This window comes from Phytophthora infestans, genomic scaffold, assembly GCF_000142945.1.
Source record: "Phytophthora infestans T30-4 supercont1.1 genomic scaffold, whole genome shotgun sequence".
In the NCBI taxonomy this organism is placed as follows: domain Eukaryota; phylum Oomycota; class Peronosporomycetes; order Peronosporales; family Peronosporaceae; genus Phytophthora; species Phytophthora infestans.
In genome coordinates this window covers 1,720,630-1,743,215 of record NW_003303758.1, presented here as the reverse complement: position 1 = coordinate 1,743,215, position 22,586 = coordinate 1,720,630, and the positions used below count along the sequence as shown (strand labels likewise).

The following is a 22,586-nucleotide window of genomic DNA, read 5'->3' as shown; positions in this document are numbered from 1 at the left end:
GTTATGTCCCAAGTGACTAACATGGCTCTTGTTCTTTAACAGAAGGACTGATATGGCAACAGCTTTGCCACTGGAAGGTGATGGCTTGGTGGAGAATCTCTTTCATTATTTGTGGACAACGGATGATCTGGGAGGTGGCCCTCGGGTTAGTGTACCCCCTACAGTGATTTATCGAGGCTCGCAGCCGGTAGCCTGGTACTTCACGAGTCGTAAAAGTGGACGCATCAAGCGCAAACACCGAGCAAACCTCACAGCGGCGCATATCGAACATTCATTCACCAAGCGAAAGGCTGAAACGGACATCGTTGGGTATTATTTGTATATCCCAAAAGCGGAGAGTTCTGTTCCTGCTATCGAGTATTTCGATGCAGAAGCACTTCGTGATTTCCTATACAAACGACCAGAGGTCCCGCATTCGTCTTCTACCGGCTCACAACAATCTACAGGGATTCTTCAGCAGCTTACGCTTCCCAAAGGAGCGAGGAATTCCACTCTTCGTGCGATTTGGTCGCCCAAATTGTGCTTGCTAGAGCGTCGAATCAATGTGCATGCCATCCACGACGCACGGTTTACTGTTTATGAACGAGGCGTGACTTTCGAAGAAGGGGGTGGCGCTGAGGCTCTCAGTCGACCTGAACCAGTGCGTGGCTCGATGTTGCCTGGTATGGTACAGCAGCTCTGTGAACGGGTTGTAGACCATGTCACACGTGTGTCCTACCACAAATCCCGAATCGCACGAATGGCGTTGCGTCTTCAGGTCGATTCGGACGATCGATTGTGGTTATTGTGGAGTTCGTCACTGCGCTTACAGCCTCCGCTGGCTGCGATTACGTCCGACATGCAATTTGATCAGAATATTCGACCACTGGACATTGTCAGCGATGTAAAAGTCCCCATGTTTGCCTTTGCACAAGGCGGTGGCGGACAGGTGTCGCTAAGTTCTACAATGAGCCCCGAGATGGACGAAGAACCTCGCCCAGGACAAACGCGCTGCGCTAGTTGCTCCCAGGTGGTGGCGCTTCGTGCACTCTTGCCTACGACGTACAAAGCTGTGTTGGCTCATTTTCAACACGTGATAAAGTTTCTTCGTGAACGAGTCAACGAAGCAAACCGAGATGCTATCGAGTGGCCACCTAACGAGCGAGTTGTACAACAAGCCGGAGGTGTAGGATTCGGCATCCTTCGGTATCTCAAGACTGTAAACTCTAGTAGTGATGACACGAATTTGCCGAGTGCTACGTCTGGTATGAAGGCGTGGCAAGGACGGGAGCTACTCGTTCCTCCCGTGATCCGGTACATGCATCCGACACTACGTCCTGAAGACTTCGCTCGACACCGTCAAGACCCGATATTCCTGCACAGAACGGTAGGAGTCTGTGAGCGTTGCTGTCTCGTGTATGCAGACTACGCTACTGCATCACTTGAAGCCAACGGTCTGGGCATTCGAACTAGTGCTAGTGCTCCAGCACTTTTACGCCCTGTACGAGAAAGACCCAATCATTCAGAGCATTTCGACGATGATTCCTCAGACTTGCTCTTGCTAACTACTACGAGTTTAGGCAGCCCGTTGACCAGAGGAACTCGCGCTGCGACACAATCAAAACCTCCTGCTTCAGCATGGAAACCCGTTTCGAGTAACGAGATTCAACATGATCGATCTGCGAAGCTTAAAACAGGTCCACGCAGCACACTACATTCCCTGCCGATGGCACCAAAACTGCCGCCTCGCATTGAATCATTCGAGATGGATGATAGCAGTGCTCTTCGTATTCCGGACAGTATTCTTAAAGACGGTAGTCCACAGCAGCAACAGAGGGAAGAAGCATTTTTCCGAGAGCTTTACCAACAAAATGACTCTGGAAAACGCGGAGGCTATGCTCTTCGGCATATGATGGAGGCAGCCGATCGTCTTTCACAGGCGAAACCACAGCACCGTCTCGCGGCATTAGGGGATAGCACCCAAATCGGCAAAAGCCAATCGACTGGTGCGCTGGCTGATGCGATTACAGAGCTAAAGCTCGCAAAGAAGACTGGAAAGAGCCCTTACAGTGTAGTTCAACGAATTCGTGGTGACGGACGAAGTAGGTTTTTGAAGAGTTACGTGACAGGGAACGGATTACCAGCGACATCTCCAGCCAAGAAGAAGAAGAGATCAAAGAAAAAACAAGAAAGAAGAGGCAGATCAAAGGATGCGCGATTTGTGAGCTCGCGTGAGAAACGAGCTGCGGCGGAACATCGTGGCTACCTTGTCGCGGTACTATCAGATGCCCAAGTTCAGGTGAGTACAATGATAAGGTTGAGATTGATACGAGGGATAGGAATATGCTAACTTGTGTTGGGGCTGATAGTTGGAGCACATCGAGTCTTTGGCGACACTGATTCCAGCACCTGAAGCAGATCCAGTGAAGTATGAATTGGAGAAGATTGAAAAGCGTCCAAAGAAGAAAGGTGGTACGGATATGGAGAAGGGACCATCAAGCTCTCATGCTGTTGTAAATGAAGAGGAGCTGGAGCGTGAAGAGCATGGATCTCAAAATGCCGAACAGGAAGTCCACGATTACGGATATCACGATACAAAGGGTGAGGGTGAGAGGCAAGTGCTGAGCGAGGAGAATAACTCTGTCAAAGAACAGCATGATCAAGATGACAAGGAGGTGACTGCAAACATTGATAAACACCATTTTGAAGATGAGGCAACGGTAGATACACCGGCTGATGAACAGATTTTTCATAGCACAGAAATATTTGAGGTACAGGAGAATCGAGAACTGGATAATCAGGAGCTACACGAAGAGCAACCCGATACCACAGATCGTCTGCAAGGAATAGAACAACTTGAGGACGAAGAGACGACACTTGAACACGAGCAAATTGAAGCGAAGATTCAAGGACAAGAGCTGGCTGATAAAGGTCTGGGTCAGGAGACGTCATTAAGGCAAAATTAACTCCCAAATCAAATGAAGCAGAAACCTCTTAGAGCACGAAACTGATGAAGGACTAGGGCAGGATCAGCCAGCATGCGTAGGCCAGACGCTACAAGAAGAACCGAAAGTCCACAATGAAGAGATAAAGCTCGATCGAACACAGGAAGAGAGGTCCCTGGCTCTGCAAAATGAAAATCAGGATGACTTAAAAAACAAGTTTGAAGATCCAGGTCAAGAGCTAGACAATGGTGGAAAAGCACTTTAGCAGATTTGCAAGCTCAGATTGTAAAAATTTAACCCACCGTTAAAGAATATGAAACCAGCTACCTACACCTCCCACACGTACTGGGTGATGCTTGTCAGCATTCTCTCCGTCAATTGCTGGCTTTCATCAAATGCGTTCAGATCAGCTTGGCACTCAGCTAGCAAACTATTTGTTGGCCCTCCACGAACGGCTCTGCGGAGATCTCTCACCGTCTTAATTTCCAAGTCGAAAAGCTGTTTCATCTTCGCATCGTCAATGTGTTTAATGATGCTAACTTGGTTGGAGTCGGCTGCTGGACTCCAGGGAATTGGTTGCTTGCGTGCAAGGCTGGGCTGGCTATCGTTGGCTACGACAAAAATTAGCTTCACTCGGTTCGGATTGAACAAAGCTTCATCCAACAATTCGAGGGAATCCAGAACACTCACAATGCCCTTCCCGTCAACAGGGTGCCTTGGCGATACCGTCATTTGGAACAGTAGGATATTCGATGCAGATCCAAAACCAGCGACTTCACACCTACTGGGGGTCTCGGATGCGCATTGTATCGGGTAGTAGAACGAATCAATCGACTCGTAGTTGGAAGCGCGTGAAATGTGATACGGGCCCAATCGTAGCGTCTCTCGTGACAAGTCCTCGGAGTTAAAGAAGTAAAAGTCATCACTTTCTTGGCAGACGAAAGTCTCTGTGAATTCGCGGTCGAATGAGATACATTTTGCGCAAACATCACCACCACGTACCAATTGTTCATGCGCTTTCATCTCAAGTAAATGTCCTCGAAACGCTGCCACTTTAGAAATATCTTCGAGATACGAAAGCAGCAGATCTCGATTTGTGTATGCGCGAGAACTAATCTTCTCCAGAACCCGAAGAGAGACAAACTTCGATGCAATTCGGACATCAAAATCTTCAGGGTCATCGCGTTTCGGTATATAGTGGCACATCCGATGATGCGTAGGCCCTCCCAGTATCCCTTTAAGCAACCGATCAAGCACCATTTGAGAATCCATACCAGCAATGTCGCTCTCTAACTCCCGTTTTCGAGCAATAACAAATTTTTCATTTCGTGCGAGACAGCAACGCGCCACACCGCCAAATATGGAGAAACGTTCTTCAATCTTCTGGGGGGAAATAGGCATCTTCAATGAAGCTGCAGCAGCGATCAGTTCGCCCTCGTCCCACAGCGGCATATATAGCGTGCACGCCTCTTCTTTCTTGGAAACCTTGCTGAGCCATTGTTCGTTTGGGCTGGCGAAACAAACCATCTTTGAAGGCATTTTCGGCTCAATATCCGGTGGTCCATCGTACAAGAATAGAACTTCGTCCTTGCGTTTTAAAGCAGCAACTTGTGCATCTCGTATGAATTGGTGTGAAGATCCCGATGCGCTTCCACAATCTGCACCACCTCGAAACACAACAGCCTCCTTCATCTTCGACTCTGTCGTAAACGAAGCGGTTATAATCGTCAGGTTGGGCTTGCTTTTGTAGCGATGGAAGAAGTATCCGTAGAAAACAGATTTGCCGATTCCTGATGCAAACACATCCACCCACTGACATTAGGCCCCGACATTAAGACTACATAAGAAAGTACTACATAAATACCTACCCGGCGTTCCCGTGACTGTGACGATCTTGTAGTTGCACTCATACAGCGTCTTCAAAATCAGTTCATAGTACTCCGGGTAACAATCACGTACGTAAAAATGAGAAATAGGGTACAGGTTTTCCATTGGCAGAGCAGCAGAGAACTCTTCCGTTCGCTCCATGGCAGTTGGCAGTGCCACCTCCAGATTGCTTGTGCCCATGGGTTATTGTAACTTGGTTCTCTTCCACGGCTACGCAAGAGAGAAAAACAATGCGAGATGGAATTTTTGATTGAAGGGTCGATACAATTTTTTTCCCGTAAATTCTCTGTATTTTTTTTTTACCTGAGAACCCTCAAGTACAGTTTCGATTTTAAGGGAAAGTACCTCAATTGGACTAATCAAAGGTCTAATTCTAGCCCCCAAATCTTCTCATAACCTATTTTTTTGGCTGAGCCCCCTTCCCAATATTTTAAGTCTAGATCCGCCTGGTAAGTTATCTGATGGAACAAGCCGAACGGAGCCCCGCAAGCAAGCGCGGTTTTTGAATGAACGCGCGTGCAACAGAGCAAATCTGTAATTGTGAGTTAACCCACTTAAGTATGATAAACGGCGACTTAAGAGCGCTCTCGTCATGCGCTATGTTAGAAAGTTACACATATATATTTACTCCTGCCGCAGTAATAGTAAATAAACACTTCTGGTTTAGGAGCACAAAGTTACGGTATTATCTTTGAGCCCTGGTTGTGGGCTGTAAGTGTCCTTAGGATAAGAAACCTAGTAGTAGTGACTCTGAGTCGTACGTCTTCTCCGACGCGAAAGCTACGGCAGCCCTGCACTTGGTAGCACTTGTAGTCAATCCCGCTCTTTAGTCGGTTGACTGTATCCCCTGCGAGAATGGAACACCCAGTGCTCGCGAATTTACCTCTGGAACAGCAGGACGCGCTTACTAAGCTTATGTTTTTGCTAGGTCCGGGGCGTGTTACTCATCTTGTGTCGCAAGGTCCAGAGACTGTGAGCGCTAGACTGGAATCGTTCTCGCGTTAGGAAAGCACTCTTGGAGCATATCCAAGAGAAGATGATCGCCGCAACGGCGGTGGCGTCGACGACGCGTGACGAGTCTTTGTGACCAAGATCGCTCATGGTGAGCGTGAAGGCCTTCGAAGGAAACGATGGAGAGAGTCTCATTCTTTAGAACCGTGAAGCCAAGATGACCAGCCTGCTCCAGTCTGAGCATCATCGCGTGGCGCTTGCTATATCTAGACTTAGAGGTCGCGCCCGTGAGTGGGCACTAACTTGTGGCACGTCTGTAGACGCTGTATTTCCCATTTCGAACTAACTGAAGTAACATCTTTCGCGCGTGTTTGCGCCACCTAATCAGGCGTTCCGTTTTGGTCGAAGCTCCTTTCTACCCGACAGGGTAGAAAAAGTCATCGGACTGTGTCCAAGAGTTGAGAACTCTTATCGTCGGCATGGCGGCGGACCCGCTTCCGTAACTTGTTCATAGACGGACTCCGCGTGAGCGCAGCGCAAACGGAAGTATTCCGTGTACACCCAAACTCTTTCGAAGAGGCGGTGAATATAGCTATGAATGCCGAGCATTACTTCAAGTCGACTCGACCTGGTTGAAGCGCTCAACGTGAGCGCTTCCAGCGATCTGGAACCGCTGAGCTCCAGATATGCTGAAGATGAAGAAACGGAGCTTCTTGCTGCGGAGCAGCGCACCGGCACCTGCCGATGCATTGTGTGCAATAGCACTAAACACTTAAGGGTTTGTTGCTCTCTGCGCAAGACGAGCCAGGCTCCGGCGAGCCAACCCTCCGGGTCATCGCCGGGAAGCGGCAGCTCCCAGTAGGCACGGGGCGGCCTAATTGCTAGCAACGAGGTTGCTGTTTTGCCCTGAGGGCGTACTTGGTGGCTTTGTACACGCAAGATGGCTACTTCGAAGCATACAGCGCAGATAATGATATGGGTGTTTTGCGTGCGGACGCTGCGGGCTTTGTGGGCTCTGCTCTGACAAAACGACACGATCATAAGGGTTGACAAGTCGGACACACCTGGTTGGAGTGGCTTCCCGGGCAAGCATCGGTGAATTGTTCCTCTTTAAATCCGATGACGAAATCGGTAGATCTGCATCGGTGTTTCGAGTGCTACGGAAACAGGGTAAGTTACTTTAAGGCACGACATCCATCGGTCAAATTCAAAAGGTTTTATGAGTCCTGTGTGGGCGGGGACCATTCACACTGGTAATTCGAGCAGCCCACTTATCTTAACCTAAGTTATCAACTTTCTGGAGATCATCAACCTCCTCCATGGAGAGGCGGATGTGCGTTTCGACTAGATAGCAGCGGAGAGCTCGCTTATTGGGATGCTGCAAGGGCACCACTTCATAAAGGGGGGGGTCTCATCACTAGCTAGCATGCGCAGAGACGATAACCGAAAGCAGCCCACTTACGACGTTTATATTGGTCGCACAGAAGAATGGGGTAACGACACTTGGTACGCACCTAGAGACATCGAAAACGAGAGATCAGCGCTGCGGCATATTTCCTAGACAATATCGCGATGGAAAACATGTAATGGGCCTACTTAAAGCCCACTGCTTCGGCTTACACGGTAGCGCTCGTGTATGAACAAGCGTTATTTGTGTTTCACTAAAAATAACTATTCTTTCGTCCGAAAATATTTATTTACTTAAAAAGGAAAGCAAAGCCGATTTCCGGTAGAATGAGAAAAACTGTTTTTTTTGTTTGTCTGGGTTATACTCCTAATCTAATATTGTAAATGAAAGATATTTATCAGCGAATAGCTGACAAAATCCTATTAAAGAAGATACTGACTTTCAACCTATGAATGCATTGGATGCATGCATACCAACAGTCTGCCAAATGAAGCCATTGGTATATCTCACACGAATGTGGAGAACCGCTTTCGTAACTAAGTGGCTATGTGTAGCCACTTGCGTATAACCTTGTTACCCCTCTCCGTTAAACTAAGACTGCTCTAGTCTTAACACTCCATTCAAAGTATTGACGAGGCCGTCAAAACACCTGAGAAACCCGAGCTCATTTTGCAATGAGCTCGCCGAGGAAGACGCCCGCGCAAGAGTCTGCTCCGGCAGGCCCTGTCACGTCTGTGCCTGCACCCGCAAACACCATCACTTCAGTGTCTGCGCAAGAGAGCACGCCCGCGACAGAATCTTTCTGTCACGCAATATCACACTATGCTTACGCAAAAGCTACGACTGACAAACCGTCAGTCGTCATGGAGGGCTCGTCATTATATCTACTGATGGAGACATACCCATTGACTATGGATCGGACATCGAAGACGTCCCCATGAAAGACGAGGACACCTCGTCTTCATCTGTCGACTCTAAGTCGACTGAACCAACGCCCGATCCCCCCTGTTGGGTCGCGGGGTGGCTGTGACGATGATCCGAACGCTCCTGAAATAAAGCGTCCGCGCAATGAAAAAGAGGCGCAGTCACCTATGCCAGTGCCTTTTTCTTCTGCGCATACTGCATCTGCAGTACGCGCTCCCTGGATGCCAACTGCATCCGAAATCGCTGACAGGTTCGGCGCGACATCGCTGCCGAACGCGATAGGATTGTACGTGTGAAGCGCCATCAATGATTTCGCTGAGGCCGTTGACATGCACTTTGATTCGTCTACGAATCAATGGCGCGACTACTGCGTCGGACGCTTTCATGAGCTCCGATGGAATGCGTCGAAGAAAACTTCGCGCAAGAGAAAAGTGCCTGAGTGGGTGGCACTTTGTAAATCTTGAAACGCATTCGTTGTGAGCTTCAGCAACGATGCGAAAGTCCACGGCGAGCGTATTGTCGCGGCTCGCCAGCGCTTCAAGACCTTCTCGAAACGTCATCTCGTCGATCGCTTACATATTGACCCTATGGAAGCGGAATCCCCTGCGCAGTTTCACCTGCAACTGCTTGTTCGCACTGCTACCTCGGGACAGTGCGCCTTTCTGAACGCGATGTTCTCGGGTACGTGTACCCGCTTCTCTGCGAGACCTCCGTGCTCAGCTTGAGTACCGTGATGCACCCCGTGCTGGAGGCTCTCGCACTCGGTTCTGGGCCTCGTACGCCCTCACCATTTCCCGAACGTCCTTCATCAGGACGTTCCGTGGCTATCATGCATCTCGATGGGGAGGAAATCCTCTCCAATGAATACGAAGACGAGCTTGATCTCAGTTCGTCGTTGGGGCTTCATAGTCCACGACTCGCTCGACAGTTCAACGTGTCGAGCCGTGCGGGTCACGCAGCGGCGGTGGGGGCGGAAAGACACCCTCCGCATGGCCAACCCAGGCTAATTATGACTCCCGTGCTCTGTACGACCGTGGCGTCGCTCTGGAACAACCCCAGAGCGGGAAGTTCGCTGCCCTACGACAGGAGCTACCGCTTTGAACATTCAAGTCGCACTTGGATTGGAGCTGAGGTCCGCGTCGCCGCGCTCGGGAACCTGGCTCACGCCGCTTCGTCATCCTCGAGCCATCGAGACTAGATGGCCCGTGTTGCTCGTAAAACTTCAGCTGCCCGACGTAACATGTCGAATGGAGTCGAATGCTGGACGGAATGTCCAACGTATACGCGTTGCATTGCCGTTCAAGTACTGTGAGCGGGCCGATGAAGGGCGGAGCAAGCTTGCTTGCACCGAATTCAGAGACCGCATGTCGTGGTTGGGTTCTGCGTAGCTAACAGAGCTAATGAACCCTATTGAATTCATTGGTGTCGCCTTTACCGACATTGTTTGCGTTCATCTTCTGTTTGTCTACAGAAGCTGCTGTTGCGTCCTGGCCAAATCATATTACGGCTTGTCGGCGCTGGACAAAGTTCAGTAATTGCAAGCTGAATGGCTTGTTCAGCACGGCTTTCTTCTCCACAGCAGACCCGGCTTAGGCGTCGTCTGTGCGGACCCAGTCTGGGCACTGTCTGTACCCGGTACAGGCGTGTTTGTCCCCGCAGCAGGCCCGACCTGCGGGCTGTCTGTACCCAGTACATACGTCTTCTTGTTTGCGGTGCCGTGACCCGCACAGACACGGTGTTCCTTGACTTCGTCTCATTCTTGGAACGGGACACTTGTCGTCGCGTCGCCACCGCTGACCTCACGTCGGTATCAGTGTTCTTCTGCAATTGTTTCGACGCAGCCGTAGATTCTCCTCCAATCAAGGAGGAGCTCACTGCTCCAAGCAAGTTCGGAAGGCGTGGATGCCGCATGGTATTCACGTAAAACGATGGATGCCCAGTTGAGGCGTGCAGTCACTCCACTGCGGGAACGGGTGTGTAGCTCTTCAGTACGTCACCGAGCACGCAATCCAGGCGCTCGGTCTGTCCGTCCATCTGCAGATGATTCGCAGTCGACATCGACAGCTGCGTTCCAAAAAGTGCGAAACACGTATTGCCAGAGCCGCGCTGTAAAGCGTGGATCACGGCCTGACACAATGTTGAGGGGCATTCCATGGTGTTGGAGCACGATGTCAGCAAACAGTCAAGTAGTCTGCACGGCCGCGACTTCAGCCGGTACTGCAACAAGAAGAACTATCTTGCTGAATCGGTCAACAAAGACCATAACGCCAGTCCTCCGCTTGTTGTCTGGCGGAAGACCAAATACATCCACAGCCCGACTGTGAACGAACACGTCATCGAAGTAGCTCGGTGCGAAGTCACGCACCGAGCGCAATATCGGTGAAGCACATCTATTTAAGGTTTCAGGGGCGTTTTTCAGTCCCTGCGACATTACGAGCTACTCCCAAAGCATACCGCTTCGAGTGCTCACCGCCGTGAGAGGGATGTCCCTCTCACGCATTAGGATCTGATAGAACCCGTCGCGCAGATTAAGAGCACTGTAGATGGTGCTCTTGGCCATCTAATCGATGATAACATCCTTTCATTGTATCACCGTCTGCACCGGTATCGTCGCTTCGTTTGGGTTGTTGTAAGCATGAACAATGCGCCATCGGCCCTGTGGCTTCTTGACACAGAACGTTGGTGCGCTGTGCGGGGACTTCAATTCCCGCTTTTGACCACATTACGACGACTTCTTTGGAAGTCGTCGATTACCTTTACTTGATCACGCGGCAGTGGCCACTGTCGCGTCACACAGTACTTTGTGCCTGGCACGAGGTTGATCTCGTGCTGTAAGCACTTGTCCTACGGAGCTATCGCAGCAATTTTTTCCGGGAGCCCATCCTTGCGCTCCAGCAGAACATCGTTGAAGGGACTCGACTTCAATCAGTCCCAGCTCTGCTCGTCGAAGCGCTGCTTCTTCGTCCTTGTGCTGAGCGTGTCCGTACTCTCAGCGGTACTCGCAGCGTGGAGTTGCCTCAACCCCTCCGTTTTGCTTTGCACACTTTTGACATCCCAAAAGGATGCATATCGGCTCGACGCGTCCATCGTACAAGTCCTTTGCGAAGCGCATCCAGCCCATGACTGGAAGCAACGTCAACTCCGACGCTCTCGTCGGACGATTCTGCAGTTGCATCGACGGGTACTGGATGCCAGTACTGGTCCGGGTCAAGACGTTCAGCGTCTCGACGCACGACGTCGTCTCCCGATGTCTGCTCGGCAGACATCGTAAATATCGCCTTGGTCCTGGACCGAGAGTTGAGCAGCTTTCGTCGCTTGCGTCGTCTTTTGTTCTTGTGAGGCCCGGCTTCACATGTTTCTCGTCTAGGCCCGGCCTTGGACGAATTTCCGTTGTAACCATCGGCGGATTCTGCGAGCACGCAAGCGTTTTCAGTGTTGTACGGTTACAATCGCCAACACTGCTTGCCGCGTCGTCAGATCCAGGAGCTGACGCGCTGTCATCACCTCTACGCTATCGGGCAGAGTCTCTTCTCGATATTGAAATCACAGTTTGTGTCGACTCTTAAAGCTGACACGTCCTTATTACCTCGACGCCTTTCGTCGGAGACCATCGTGATTTTTGAACCAATCACGACCGTGTCATCTCCCGGATCTGGCACGCCAACATCACAGCTACTGTCTGTAGTTTGTGTTCCTTGCATATCTGATGCATCCGTCCCCGGGGCCGACGCACTACCGTCACAGCCATTGCCTGTGACTTGAAGTTCTTTTATACTTGATCGATCAACTCCCCGAGTTGATACGGTCTTTGAAGTATAAACGTGTCTCAAATTGAATTTCTGATTTGAGACAGAGTCAGCGACTGCCTCAGTCGATGCGACTTGTGCATGGGCACCGAAGGCTGCAGCGTATGGTGCTACGTCGACGGTATGATCGGACGCACCTTGCGGTGCATGCGCGACACTGATAGAGTCATCGATCTCTGTCGCGTTGCGTCCGAAGTATACAAGTATACACTTCGACCAATTGATTACTGGATGATGCCGCGCAAGCCATGGTATGTCCAATACCAAGTCAAACTTAGCGCTCATCTCTAGGACGATAAGATCTTCCACAAACACCCTGAGTTTGGACGAAAGCGCACGCGTACTACGCGCTTCTTCGTTCTTACGGTGATACCTATTGCCAACCGCACCTCCAAAACACTTCGGGAAACTTTCCAGTCGAACAATAGTGGTCGATGCACCTGAGTCAACCAAAGCAGTCAACCAAAGCACGAAGAGAGCCTGCTCTCTTCGACGCCACTTTCAGGATGACAAGATTTGGCTTGTCATCTTGCTTCTTGCAGCGAGAATCCCCTTCGGTGGGGTCTGCAGTCCTTAAACTCGCGTGCCCGCTGTAGACACGCGCCACCGCAATACCAGTAGGGCGCCCCGCGCCTACTGGCTCTGCACATTTTTGATAACACTCGGCCAGGGGCCAACAGGGAGATACCCGGCATCGCCCCATTGGCCCCTGACCGAGTGCACAGGCGCTGTACACTTTGTGCGTGAGTGCACAGGCGCTGTGCACTCACGCACAAAGTGTCTGGTGTACCCACATTGGTAACACCGCACTTGTCCCCGAGTAGACTGTTGGCGTCCAGCTGTTGAAGCGCTCGAGAGGTCCTTAGGCTCTGGACTTCCTGCTCTCATCTTCGGGCGTGCCATTCTCGACACGTTCTGGTGCAGCTTAGCCTGATTCAGGCTAAACCCATCTTGCATCGCAAGAGCAATCGCAGCTTCGAGAGTACTTGGGTACTCTTAAAAGAGAAAGGTCACAATCGACCCCTCCTTCAAGACCTTAATAAACGTGACGACTTATGTCGCCTCGTCGATCGGTTTGGTTACGATGTTCGAGACCAAGTACCGTGCACGTTGGGCGTAAGCATGAACGTCATGCTTACCTTGCTGCAGGTCGAGAAACTTTGCTCTCGGCCCAAACGCTTGTCCGAGCCACGTGTATGAGCAAGCGTAAGTTGCTTTTCCCTTGTATTAACTATTCTTTCGTCCGAAAGTATATTTTTAATTAAATAGTAAAGCACAACCGATTTCCGCTAACCGATTTCCGGTAAAATTAGAAAAAAGCTGTTTATTTGTTTGTCTGGGTTTTCCTCCTAATCTAATACTCTAAATAAAAGGTATTTATCAACGAATGGCTAACAGAATCCTATTATTCTAATTGGTTGAAGATATTGACTTTCAATCAATGAATGCCTTGAATGCATGTATACCAACAGTCTGCCAAATGTAGCCATTGGTGTATCTCACATAAATGTGGAAAACCTCCTTCGTAACTAAGTGACTAAGTGTAGCCACTTGCGTGTAACCCCGTCACACAACAAGTAAAGCGCTCGGCTAAACCCCAGGACAGTGCCACAGCTACTAACCCGATGGTATGGATTCCTCGCCCAGGCGAAACAGGCTGTGTCACATTGGCACACGCGCGATCTATCGCAGGGACATTCAGGACCCGAAACTGGCCCTGGGTAAGTACGCAGGGAACCTTTACATACTGACTTCGACATAGTATAGGATAGAGATCAAATTGGTAAGATACGTTTGATCGATAAGACACCAGAGGTCGTTTACCAAGTTTATAAGACGTAATCGGCTAATGTATTTCACTGACAAGAGAAAAGAAGGCAGGGAAGTCATTGAAGCGATCAAGATGGTGTATGTAGTGGTGGTTGATCTTTCAGTACTAAAGGTTTGAGGCGTTGTTAGCTTTATAGCTGCTGAAGCCCCTTCGCCATACTCACGTCGACGATGTCGGGTATTGTACTACCCCAGTCGCCAGGCGCAGCTACAATCGAATAGACATATTGATAGACCCTAGCGTAAAAATATACGTCTTACCAATCGGACTTATAGCGACTCTCCGGTCCTTTCTTTGCCCTTAAAGGTTTTGTTGCCAACCCTCGTAAAACGTGGCATTATGCATCGTTTACAAAAAGGGCCCAATCAAAATTCTAGATTTAGTTTTGATTCAAACTATGCTCCAGCCGGAAAATGTTGCAAGACGATGCATTATGCCACGTTTTACAAAAGAATCGCAAAATAGATACCAACGATTTCCCTAAAATAATTGCTGACGTACCGAAAATGAAACGCAAAAGTGGTATTAGGACTCGTTTTACAGAAATATCAAAATTAAAGTTTGTAATATTTACCACAGAAGATAAAAAGGGTTAAATAACTGATTCTACGCTTGCATTTTCGCCGAATCAGAAAGGGAGACAGCCGGAAGATTCGAGGGTTGGTTGATGTTGCACGGAGACGTTTTAAAACACCAATCTGAAGACGCAATATTATCCCTACAGATTGTCGTTTCATGTCTCGTTTGAGAAGATTTGCCAATGAGACGGTACTGTAAAAAAAAACGTTCCCCTTTTTGTGACGGGGTCACACAGCACCTTGCGCAAGAGGAAGTTGGCCTCCGAGAGTATAAAAACGCTCAGTGAACGGCAGTTCAGAGGTCCCATTTTGCCTAAGGGAGCGATGTGACCAATTTACTATAAGTTGTAAGCTGAATATAATTAAGGGTAGGCTAAGCTTGATTAGATATACAAACTATAAGTCACCTGAAGAAAAGCAATGTCATCAGCCAATGGTTGGCCTAGGGCAATCCTGGTACCATGTACCAGATATCCCGAAGTGTGTCTTGTCATACTTCAAACGTGTGGCGTGTCACACTTCACGTAACAAGGGGTACACTTGGGGATACGTACCCCGTTACCCACCCCACCACTTAGGTTCGGTTTACCGACCAATCATAATGAGGAAATGTACGTCGCAAACCCTCATTCTCAAAGTCGTATCACATCGACTTGGCTGCGCGAGCGTAGCGGAGGCTCACTTTTACAGCTTGAGCCTCGAGCAGCGGTAGGGCACTCTTCTTCTCGGTCTCCACATCGACCTTTAGTATTCCCCATGACACTGCGAAGAGCGAATTCGAAAACACGCTTCAAAGCCGCTGCCGGAAAGGCGCAAGCCAAAAGCACTAAGATTCGCGGCAAAGGCTCTGCGCTCCAGGAGGCTACTAAGGTGACCTCAGAGGCGATCGGTTCATCTAATGGCGCGACTGCGAGAAAGCGTGCAAGCAAGCGCCGCAGTCCGTCATCTTCGGTCTCTCCAGACAACCGTCCGAGCCCGCGGTTCGCTGAACGTGAGTTCAATTCGGGCAGTGAGGACGGGGCCGAGTCCGGAAGCACTCACGATGCTCCTGCGGGCCCCGTGGGAGGGCACGCTAGTGAACACGGCGATCACAGTCCCAGGACGTCTGTGCGCTCTGAGAGTCATGCCGTCAGGGCTTAGGGCTCTCTTAAAGCTGGCGACGACGAGGAGGAGAAACCTCTCAAACGTCTCTCGCTCGCCAAGGGTCTTGCGCGTGCTAAGGCTGCCAAAGCCGAAGACGCCAAGCCTTCTAAGAAGCGCACGGCTTAGAAGTCTTCTCTCCACGAAAAGAAGGAGACTGGGTACACCTATCGAATTCTTATTGGTTCCTCAAATGAAGCGGAAGAGGAGAGTGCTATTCAGGAGCCCCGAGAGATCACGAACGACACCGACCAGCGGCAGGAGGACTTCCAAGCTACCCAGCGCATGCGTGGGGGTCTGGCGGTGACACCAATCAGTCTGGGAGCTACCATCAACTCAAGAGGATATTGGCCTCCCGAGGAGAGCTCTCGGGCTGACCTCTTCCTGGAGGTTCCTAGTCGCTTCTCGCGGCCTTGTCGGTGACCACACTTCATAGGGTGTTTACGAGCGTGTTCCGGTTCAGAAGGAGCAGCTATTCGTCGGCAACTTGGAGGCGGCTCGGTGCGTGCTTCTCGCGCCGCACAGAATTCCTCTGAAGGACTCCACGTCTTGTCGAAAGAAGCCCAACCGGGGTGGTCTCTACCCTCTCTGGGACTTCCCCTGGATTCTACCCGAAAGCTGTACCAGCTGAAAACCGTATGAGGACATGTTCTGGGCCTGGGCTGAGTCTCTTAAGTATTCACCCTCGGTGTTGTGAAAGATTCATGAAGATCAGCTGCTGCCCCGCATCCTGGTCCGGCGTGATCTTCGTGCCCGGTAAGCCCACTTGGTAAGTAAGCGCATGCTGCCAAGAGACATTTGAAACGCGCGGCTTCTAGCGCTCACAATGTGCGCGGGTACGGAGTCCGTACCCCGTTCAGGCAAGAAGACCCGGACTACTTATAATGCTGCCGTCGCTTCGTTCCCAGATCGCGCAACCTTCGGGCAATCTATCAGTCGGCTCCCACTAGTTCTCGGAGTGGACAAAACCTCTTCACTTCACGAGGAGCCGTCGCTTACGGCGACATCGTTGCTCCTAAAGAATCCGCTCCACGTGGTAGTGAACTTCTCCGTTCCGGTCAAGCAGAGGCGAAGGTGCCTTCGCACGAGTACTAATACTCGGTGCCTCCGTAACGCTACTCTCGTCTAAGTGCTTCTCCTGCGAATCCGACACAGGGCCCTGAGGTTGACCGCCTTCGCCAACGCGTCCTCGTGCTTGAAATTGCACTTGGCCTTTGGACTGGCGGTGATGCTGCCGCCCAGGCCGGAAATCAGGGCGTGCTCACTCGTCTTGCGGGCCGCCTGCACCTGTTGGAGCGGGACGTCTCGAGCCTGCATTGGCGGGTGGACCGGCGGGCCGCTTCGTCCGATCTTGACGAGGCCTTCCGCATGATCCGTTGTATCGATACTCTGCCGCCACGTCCGGAGCCGCATTCGGCGCACTCCCAGTCGTACGTGTACGGTGCGTACCCGACGTACTGGACGTACTCGGCGTATGGCTCTAGGATCCGTTCGTACGGCGTACGGTCTTGACCGCAGCCTTGCTGTTCAGCCCGAGGTGTGGGTGCCTGCTCCGACGCTCTCGTCGATGTCTGTGGCCGGTTCTCACTTTGAGGAGTTGGACCAAGGTGGGTCTGCGAGTCAGCAACCCCTGTGGATCATGCTACCGCTTAAGATGTCAAACGTAAAACGTTTTGTGCGTCGTCATTGACTTGGGCAGGTCGATGGTGTACGACGCACCATGCCTGGCCAGAGCTGCGAACGGTCCAATGAAGCGGTGCTTCAGCATGTTGCTGCCGACAGATCTTACAGTGTCTAGTGGTAGGCTTCTCGTTTTTAGTAACACTTATTCACCCACCTTATACACCATTATGTTTCCTCGTCCATGCTTGTCCAAGTACTCCTTCTGTTTGTCCTAGGACGCTGCCATGGCATCGCGGACCCTGCTGATCACGCTCAGCTTAACATTCACAAAGTATTCCACTTATTCGCAGAGAAACCGGTCTCACATCTGAGACCTGAGAGGAAAGAGCTTTCCGAGCCTCTCCCCCACTTAGAATAGAGGATGCAGTGCTTCCTCGACGAATGAGAGGCACTCTGGGGTGACGGAAGCCATTAAAGTATAACGACGTGAACCCCGTGGACGTGTGCACCGAGCTGTTGAGCGCAAACGCAACAACGTGAAGCTGCGTCGATCACGTACGTGGGACTTCCGCGCACACATTGCGCAGAGTGTCCTCGAGCATTCTATTGACGCGCTTCGTCTCGCCGCCTGTCTGTGGATGGACATCTGCAGACGAGCTCCCAGTAAATAAAACAGCGGTTTCCAAAACGCGGCCGTGAACCGCGGGTCTCGGTCCGAGACAATCGTCTCCAGGAGACCGTGATAGCGGAACACGCCATCGATGAACAACCTCTCGGTTTCTTCGCCTGTCGTGGTAACGTGTACTGGAGTAAGATATGTCAGCCGACACACGAGCATCCAAAATCCGGTGTTGCCGTGGCCGTCGGCGGGAAGACCAAAGATGAATTCAAGACTCATCGACTTTCAACATATAGTTGGATTGGGCAGGCTCTGGAGCGGAGCCGAAGCGTGCTCTGCGGGTTTAGCCCGCTGACATGCTTCACATGTTTGCACGTACCGTGCGACCCACTTGTACATGTGGTCCACCAGAAGTCCTGAGAGACTGACATGAAGGCCTTCTCGCGGCCCAAGTGGCCGCTAAAGGACGTATCGTGCGCCTCCGCGAGGATGTCGAACTTTAGATCCTCGGCGTTGGGTACAACCACCCGGAGAGGTTCACTAGGCTCCACCCGGCAATAGAGGAGACCATCCTTCAACTCATAGTGGTGAAGCCGGGTGCGCTGTCGTGACGAAAGCCAGTCGGACTTCGCGTTCGTTCCTGCTGCGAGGAACTTGACGATAGGCGCGACAGCCTCATCATCCCGCTGCGCCACGCGTATCCGATCATATAGATCCGCTGTCACCCGTGTGATATGAGCCAACTCGTAGTCTGGACGAAGCGCGAGGGCGTCTGCAAGCACATTGAGCTTGCCCTGTTTGTACTCAACGCGGAAGTTATACTCCGCGAAGAAGGACAATCACCTCTCCATCCAGATGAGGCAAATTTGTCACCGTCCTCGAGGATGCGTGATCTGTGTAGATCACAAAGGGCCGTGAGCGCAGAAGATGAGCCCGAAACTTCCCAAGGGCTTACTGCATTGCCAGAAGATCCTTGTCGTGGACAGGGTAGTTCCGTTCGGCGGCCTTGAGCTACCTGGACTGGAACGAGATGAATCGTTCGTGTTTAGCGCACTACCGATGGCATAGTCGGATACATCGCAGACGACGCTGAACGGCTTCGTTACGTCTGGCATGACTAGGACAAGAGCCTGTTAAAGACTGGCCTTGATGCTGTCAAAGGCGTCCAGGATCTCTTTCTCCCAGTGCCAGTCGGCGTCCTTTTGAAGAAGACCCGACAAGGGCCTAGCGAGGCCCGCGTACCCTGCACTGTTCTTGTGAAGGTAGTTGGCCAAGCCTAACCACTTTCGACGATCCGTCTAGGATCAGGGCACTGGCCATGCTGCAATGCCTGGACCTTGTCTGGGCCATCCCGAACGCCCACGTTGCTGACGAAGCAGCCGAGAACCAAGATCTCTGGTGCCACGAGGACTCACGTGTCGATGTTGGCGTAGAGATTGTTCGCTCGCATCACGTCCAACACTCGACGGAGGTTCCCCAAATGCACGTTCATGGTCGTCTTGCCTCCCTCGGCACGGCTATGGACGAAGATGTCTTCGAAACGAAGGCTCGCAATGGCCTGAGCAGCTGCGTCACCAGGCGGTTGAATGTCGCCGGGGCGCTAGACAAGATCTGCGGCATGACGAGCCACTCCCAAAGCATGCCACTTGGAGTGCTCACTGCGGTGAGCGGGATGTCGCACTCGCGCATCATGATCTGGTAGTATCCGTCTACCAAATCCAGCGCACTGTACAGTACGCTTCCGGCCATGTTGTTAACAACACATCCTTTCGTGGGATTGGTGTCTGGGCCGGTACCGTCGCTTTGTTCAGCTTGCTAAAAGAGTGAACTAGACGCCACTTCCCGGTCGGCTTCCGAGCGCAGAACGTTGGCGTCGAGTGCGGGGACTTTGACTCCCGCACCATGCCTGTGCTCGCTTTCGCAGCGAAGAAGGCATCAATGACCTCGCACTGCTCACGTGGAAGAGGTCATTGTCTAGTGACACACTACTTTGTGCCGGGCACGAGATCAATCTTATGCCATACGCCTCGATCCGGTGGGAATTGGGTCGGTGGGTGTTTGTTCACCACGTCCGCATACTCCGTCGCCAAAGGATATACCGGATCCTTGGGACTCTTAACCCCTCCAGCCCCGCGATTTAGGGCAAAACTTACCCTGTATTATACAGGATAGTGTTTTATCTTGATTTTACTATTTGCGGAGCTTTACGAAGCTCACATTCCTTACTCCTTATCTACCCTGTTTTATACAGGTTATCAGTCAATGTACGGGATCGTGTACTCTGTATTAGCCAGGATTAACACATAGAAGAGGTAGAAAAAAACTCTTAAATTCTACAAATACATTCACTCTAACGGACTACAATCATTCCAAGCGTTACGCGGTTGACATACAGCTTATTTTAGATGCACGCTGTTTCAATACTGCCTACGTCTCCTGCACTAACCTCAATTTATGCCTATCTTGAAGAGCGTTGGCCAAGCTTTCTTCTTCATCGCTGTCAACAATCTTTTCTCCAGTGCGGCGTGAGCTTGAGCCGCTTGGTGGGTGCATACGAATTGTCTTCAAACCAGGGGGTATACAAGCACCAGAGCACCAAAGGTTGTGCCGAATCTGGCTGCAAGCTGCTGAGTTTGTTGATATCCGACGGGTCGTGCTGGCGAACCTTTTGGCATAGATAAATCTTTCGCCGTGCCCCCAACTGGCGATTCGTCCTTTCCTCTGAGCACTCAACACAGTAAAACGTGTCTCCCACGGCGTCTTTGCCAGGCGAAGTAATGAACACACTTTGCATCCGTACTGACGTCTTTTGCTCGATTCTTTTCTGTTTTTGATTCTTGTCGTGCGGAAAATATCCACTTTGCGAGGTATGTGATGGGCCGGAAGTGTGTAGCGAGCGTGTATCGACGGCACAACGCTCGTATCAACCAAAGTTTCGACAGATAAGTCTCCTTCGAAATCGGCAGCTCCCACGTTCAACAATGCGACTTGCATAGATCTCATGAATTCTGCGTGCGTGGGTGGAGCACGACCTGGATTCAATCTTGTTTTGACGCGGCGATGGATGATATAGGCATTGACTAACGCTATGTCAATAAATCCGAGAAAGATAGTGCGATGGTACTTTTTCATTTTCATCGCTCCCTGTAGTGTACACGATAACAACTGTCAATATGAAACCAAAGAAGTGTAGGATACAAATGCCAGTACCTGTACTGAATATCGCTAAAGCCGCAGCTGATCATGTATATATGCGCCTCCCATGCCTTCTTGGTAGTTCTTGACGAGCTGGGGTGCCGGGACGTCAACAGTGTCAGCGCCTGCACGTCTTACCAAACTTACCACACCAGTACCACAGCCCGTGGCAATGACTGAACGGGACGGTTGTAAATTCACGAAACGGCCACCATGCTTGGCTCCACCTTTGGCTGTGCAATTTAATACAGCCCTCTCATCATCTTCTTTCGCCTCTTGGCTTGCTTGTATGGAATCGTGTTGCAATATCCGCGCCGGTTTGTCTGAATGGTGCCCACGTGATAAAGACCCCGTTGTAGAAGAATCGAAGACAGCAGCAAGCTCGAATAGAACCGATTCGTAATGACGAGTCGCTGTTTTGGCAGTCCGTCGAGCACTGCATCAAGGTTGCGAATTACCGCGTTTGGGCCCTGGCTCAGATCGGCACTATCACTCGTCAACCGCCCTTGATAGATTTCAGCCCTGCACAGGACATACCTGTAGCAATAACCCGTTGCAGCGGCGCACGTCAAGTAGCACTTCGTACCCCACGGACGGGGCTTGGCACGAAGGTATTGTCGCATGGGGTTGTAATTGCTCCTCATGAGTATCATACCTGCATCAAATGCAATGCGCTGTCCAACCCTCGTGGCTAACTTGAACGTCTTATTGATTGTATCGGCAATGGGCTTGATTTTACAAGTCTTGTATTGCTGTGCACCGGCGCCGTTGTTGCTGCTAAAAGTGCATGAACCGCACAATTTCCTCGAAGCGTTTTCTTGACATGAAACGTCCGAAGGTGCCTTTCGGTACCGCGCCGTGTGAATCGACTGCCCAGTGGTTTGCTAGCTTCTCGCAATGCGGGCATAATGCTCTTGCACATAGTAGACCAATGAAATGCACCTGTTCATGCGGCTGGATAGGCTTGATGCGTCTAGTTCCCTCTTCACTTGTTGCAGAGTCTTCAATTTGTACTCGGGGCGTCTCTCCTTCATGCGGCGCTGGCGAATCATGATCGATTCATAGCTTGGGACCGGAACTGGCGCTGGTAGCTATTGGACTTCTTTGCGACGGATATCCACATCTCCTTGGGGAGAAAGAGGAAGAAGAGTCCTTCCATATTACACCCGAGTGCTTCCGCGTTCTCAGTTGAAGCTGCTGTGCAGTTGGTCAGACTTGCCGAAGGAAAATCGAGAGAGCAGCCTGCATTCAGCACACAGTTTGAAAGTTAGAGGATAATACAGGATAGTCCAACGGGTTTGATAAATGCAAACCTGTACCGTACAGGATTGAACTTACTTTCGTCCTCGAAGTATGCTGTCCAGCCCGTCTTCGCGTGCTCGCTCAGGTTCTCCTTGCTCATTCTGTCAAAGGTCGTACCCACCGACAAAGCCACCGCATCTTCTTCATCACTTGTTCCCTCGGGATCACTAGCATCGCTTGCAGAGCTCTCGCTGGCCGCCTCTGCGTCACCATTCTCCAATACAAAGTCGTCTTCATCTCCAGACTCCATTCTGTCGTCACCCGTCGAGAAATCCACCAGATTTGCAGCTGCGGTTACATACGTCTGCCTTGGTGGCGTCGATGACGTTGCTCCAATAGTTGGAGCGGTGGACTTCCTGGCTGTTTTTTTTAGATGCTGGAGATTGCGTGGCCTGCGT

General features: G+C 51.0%; 2 protein-coding genes across 2 annotated transcripts; one reads left to right on the top strand and one right to left on the bottom strand.

Moving 5' to 3' along the window:
- Window positions 1-52: 52 nt before the first annotated feature.
- On the top strand, window positions 53-2,282 carry PITG_00305 (uncharacterized protein; the record flags this gene model as incomplete). The annotated part of the gene is made up of 3 exons (XM_002908877.1): window positions 53-2,085; window positions 2,182-2,200; window positions 2,274-2,282. 3 exons carry the CDS (start codon window positions 53-55, stop codon window positions 2,280-2,282), a joined length of 2,061 nt encoding a protein of 686 aa, XP_002908923.1.
- Window positions 2,283-3,174: 892 nt separating this feature from the next.
- PITG_00304 (uncharacterized protein) lies at window positions 3,175-4,991 on the bottom strand (the record flags this gene model as incomplete). Its single annotated transcript, XM_002908876.1, has 4 exons — window positions 3,175-3,535; window positions 3,710-3,871; window positions 4,199-4,624; window positions 4,793-4,991. The coding sequence occupies 4 exons, from the start codon at window positions 4,989-4,991 to the stop codon at window positions 3,252-3,254; spliced, it is 1,071 nt and encodes a 356-aa protein (XP_002908922.1).
- Between the last annotated feature and the right edge of the window lie 17,595 nt (window positions 4,992-22,586).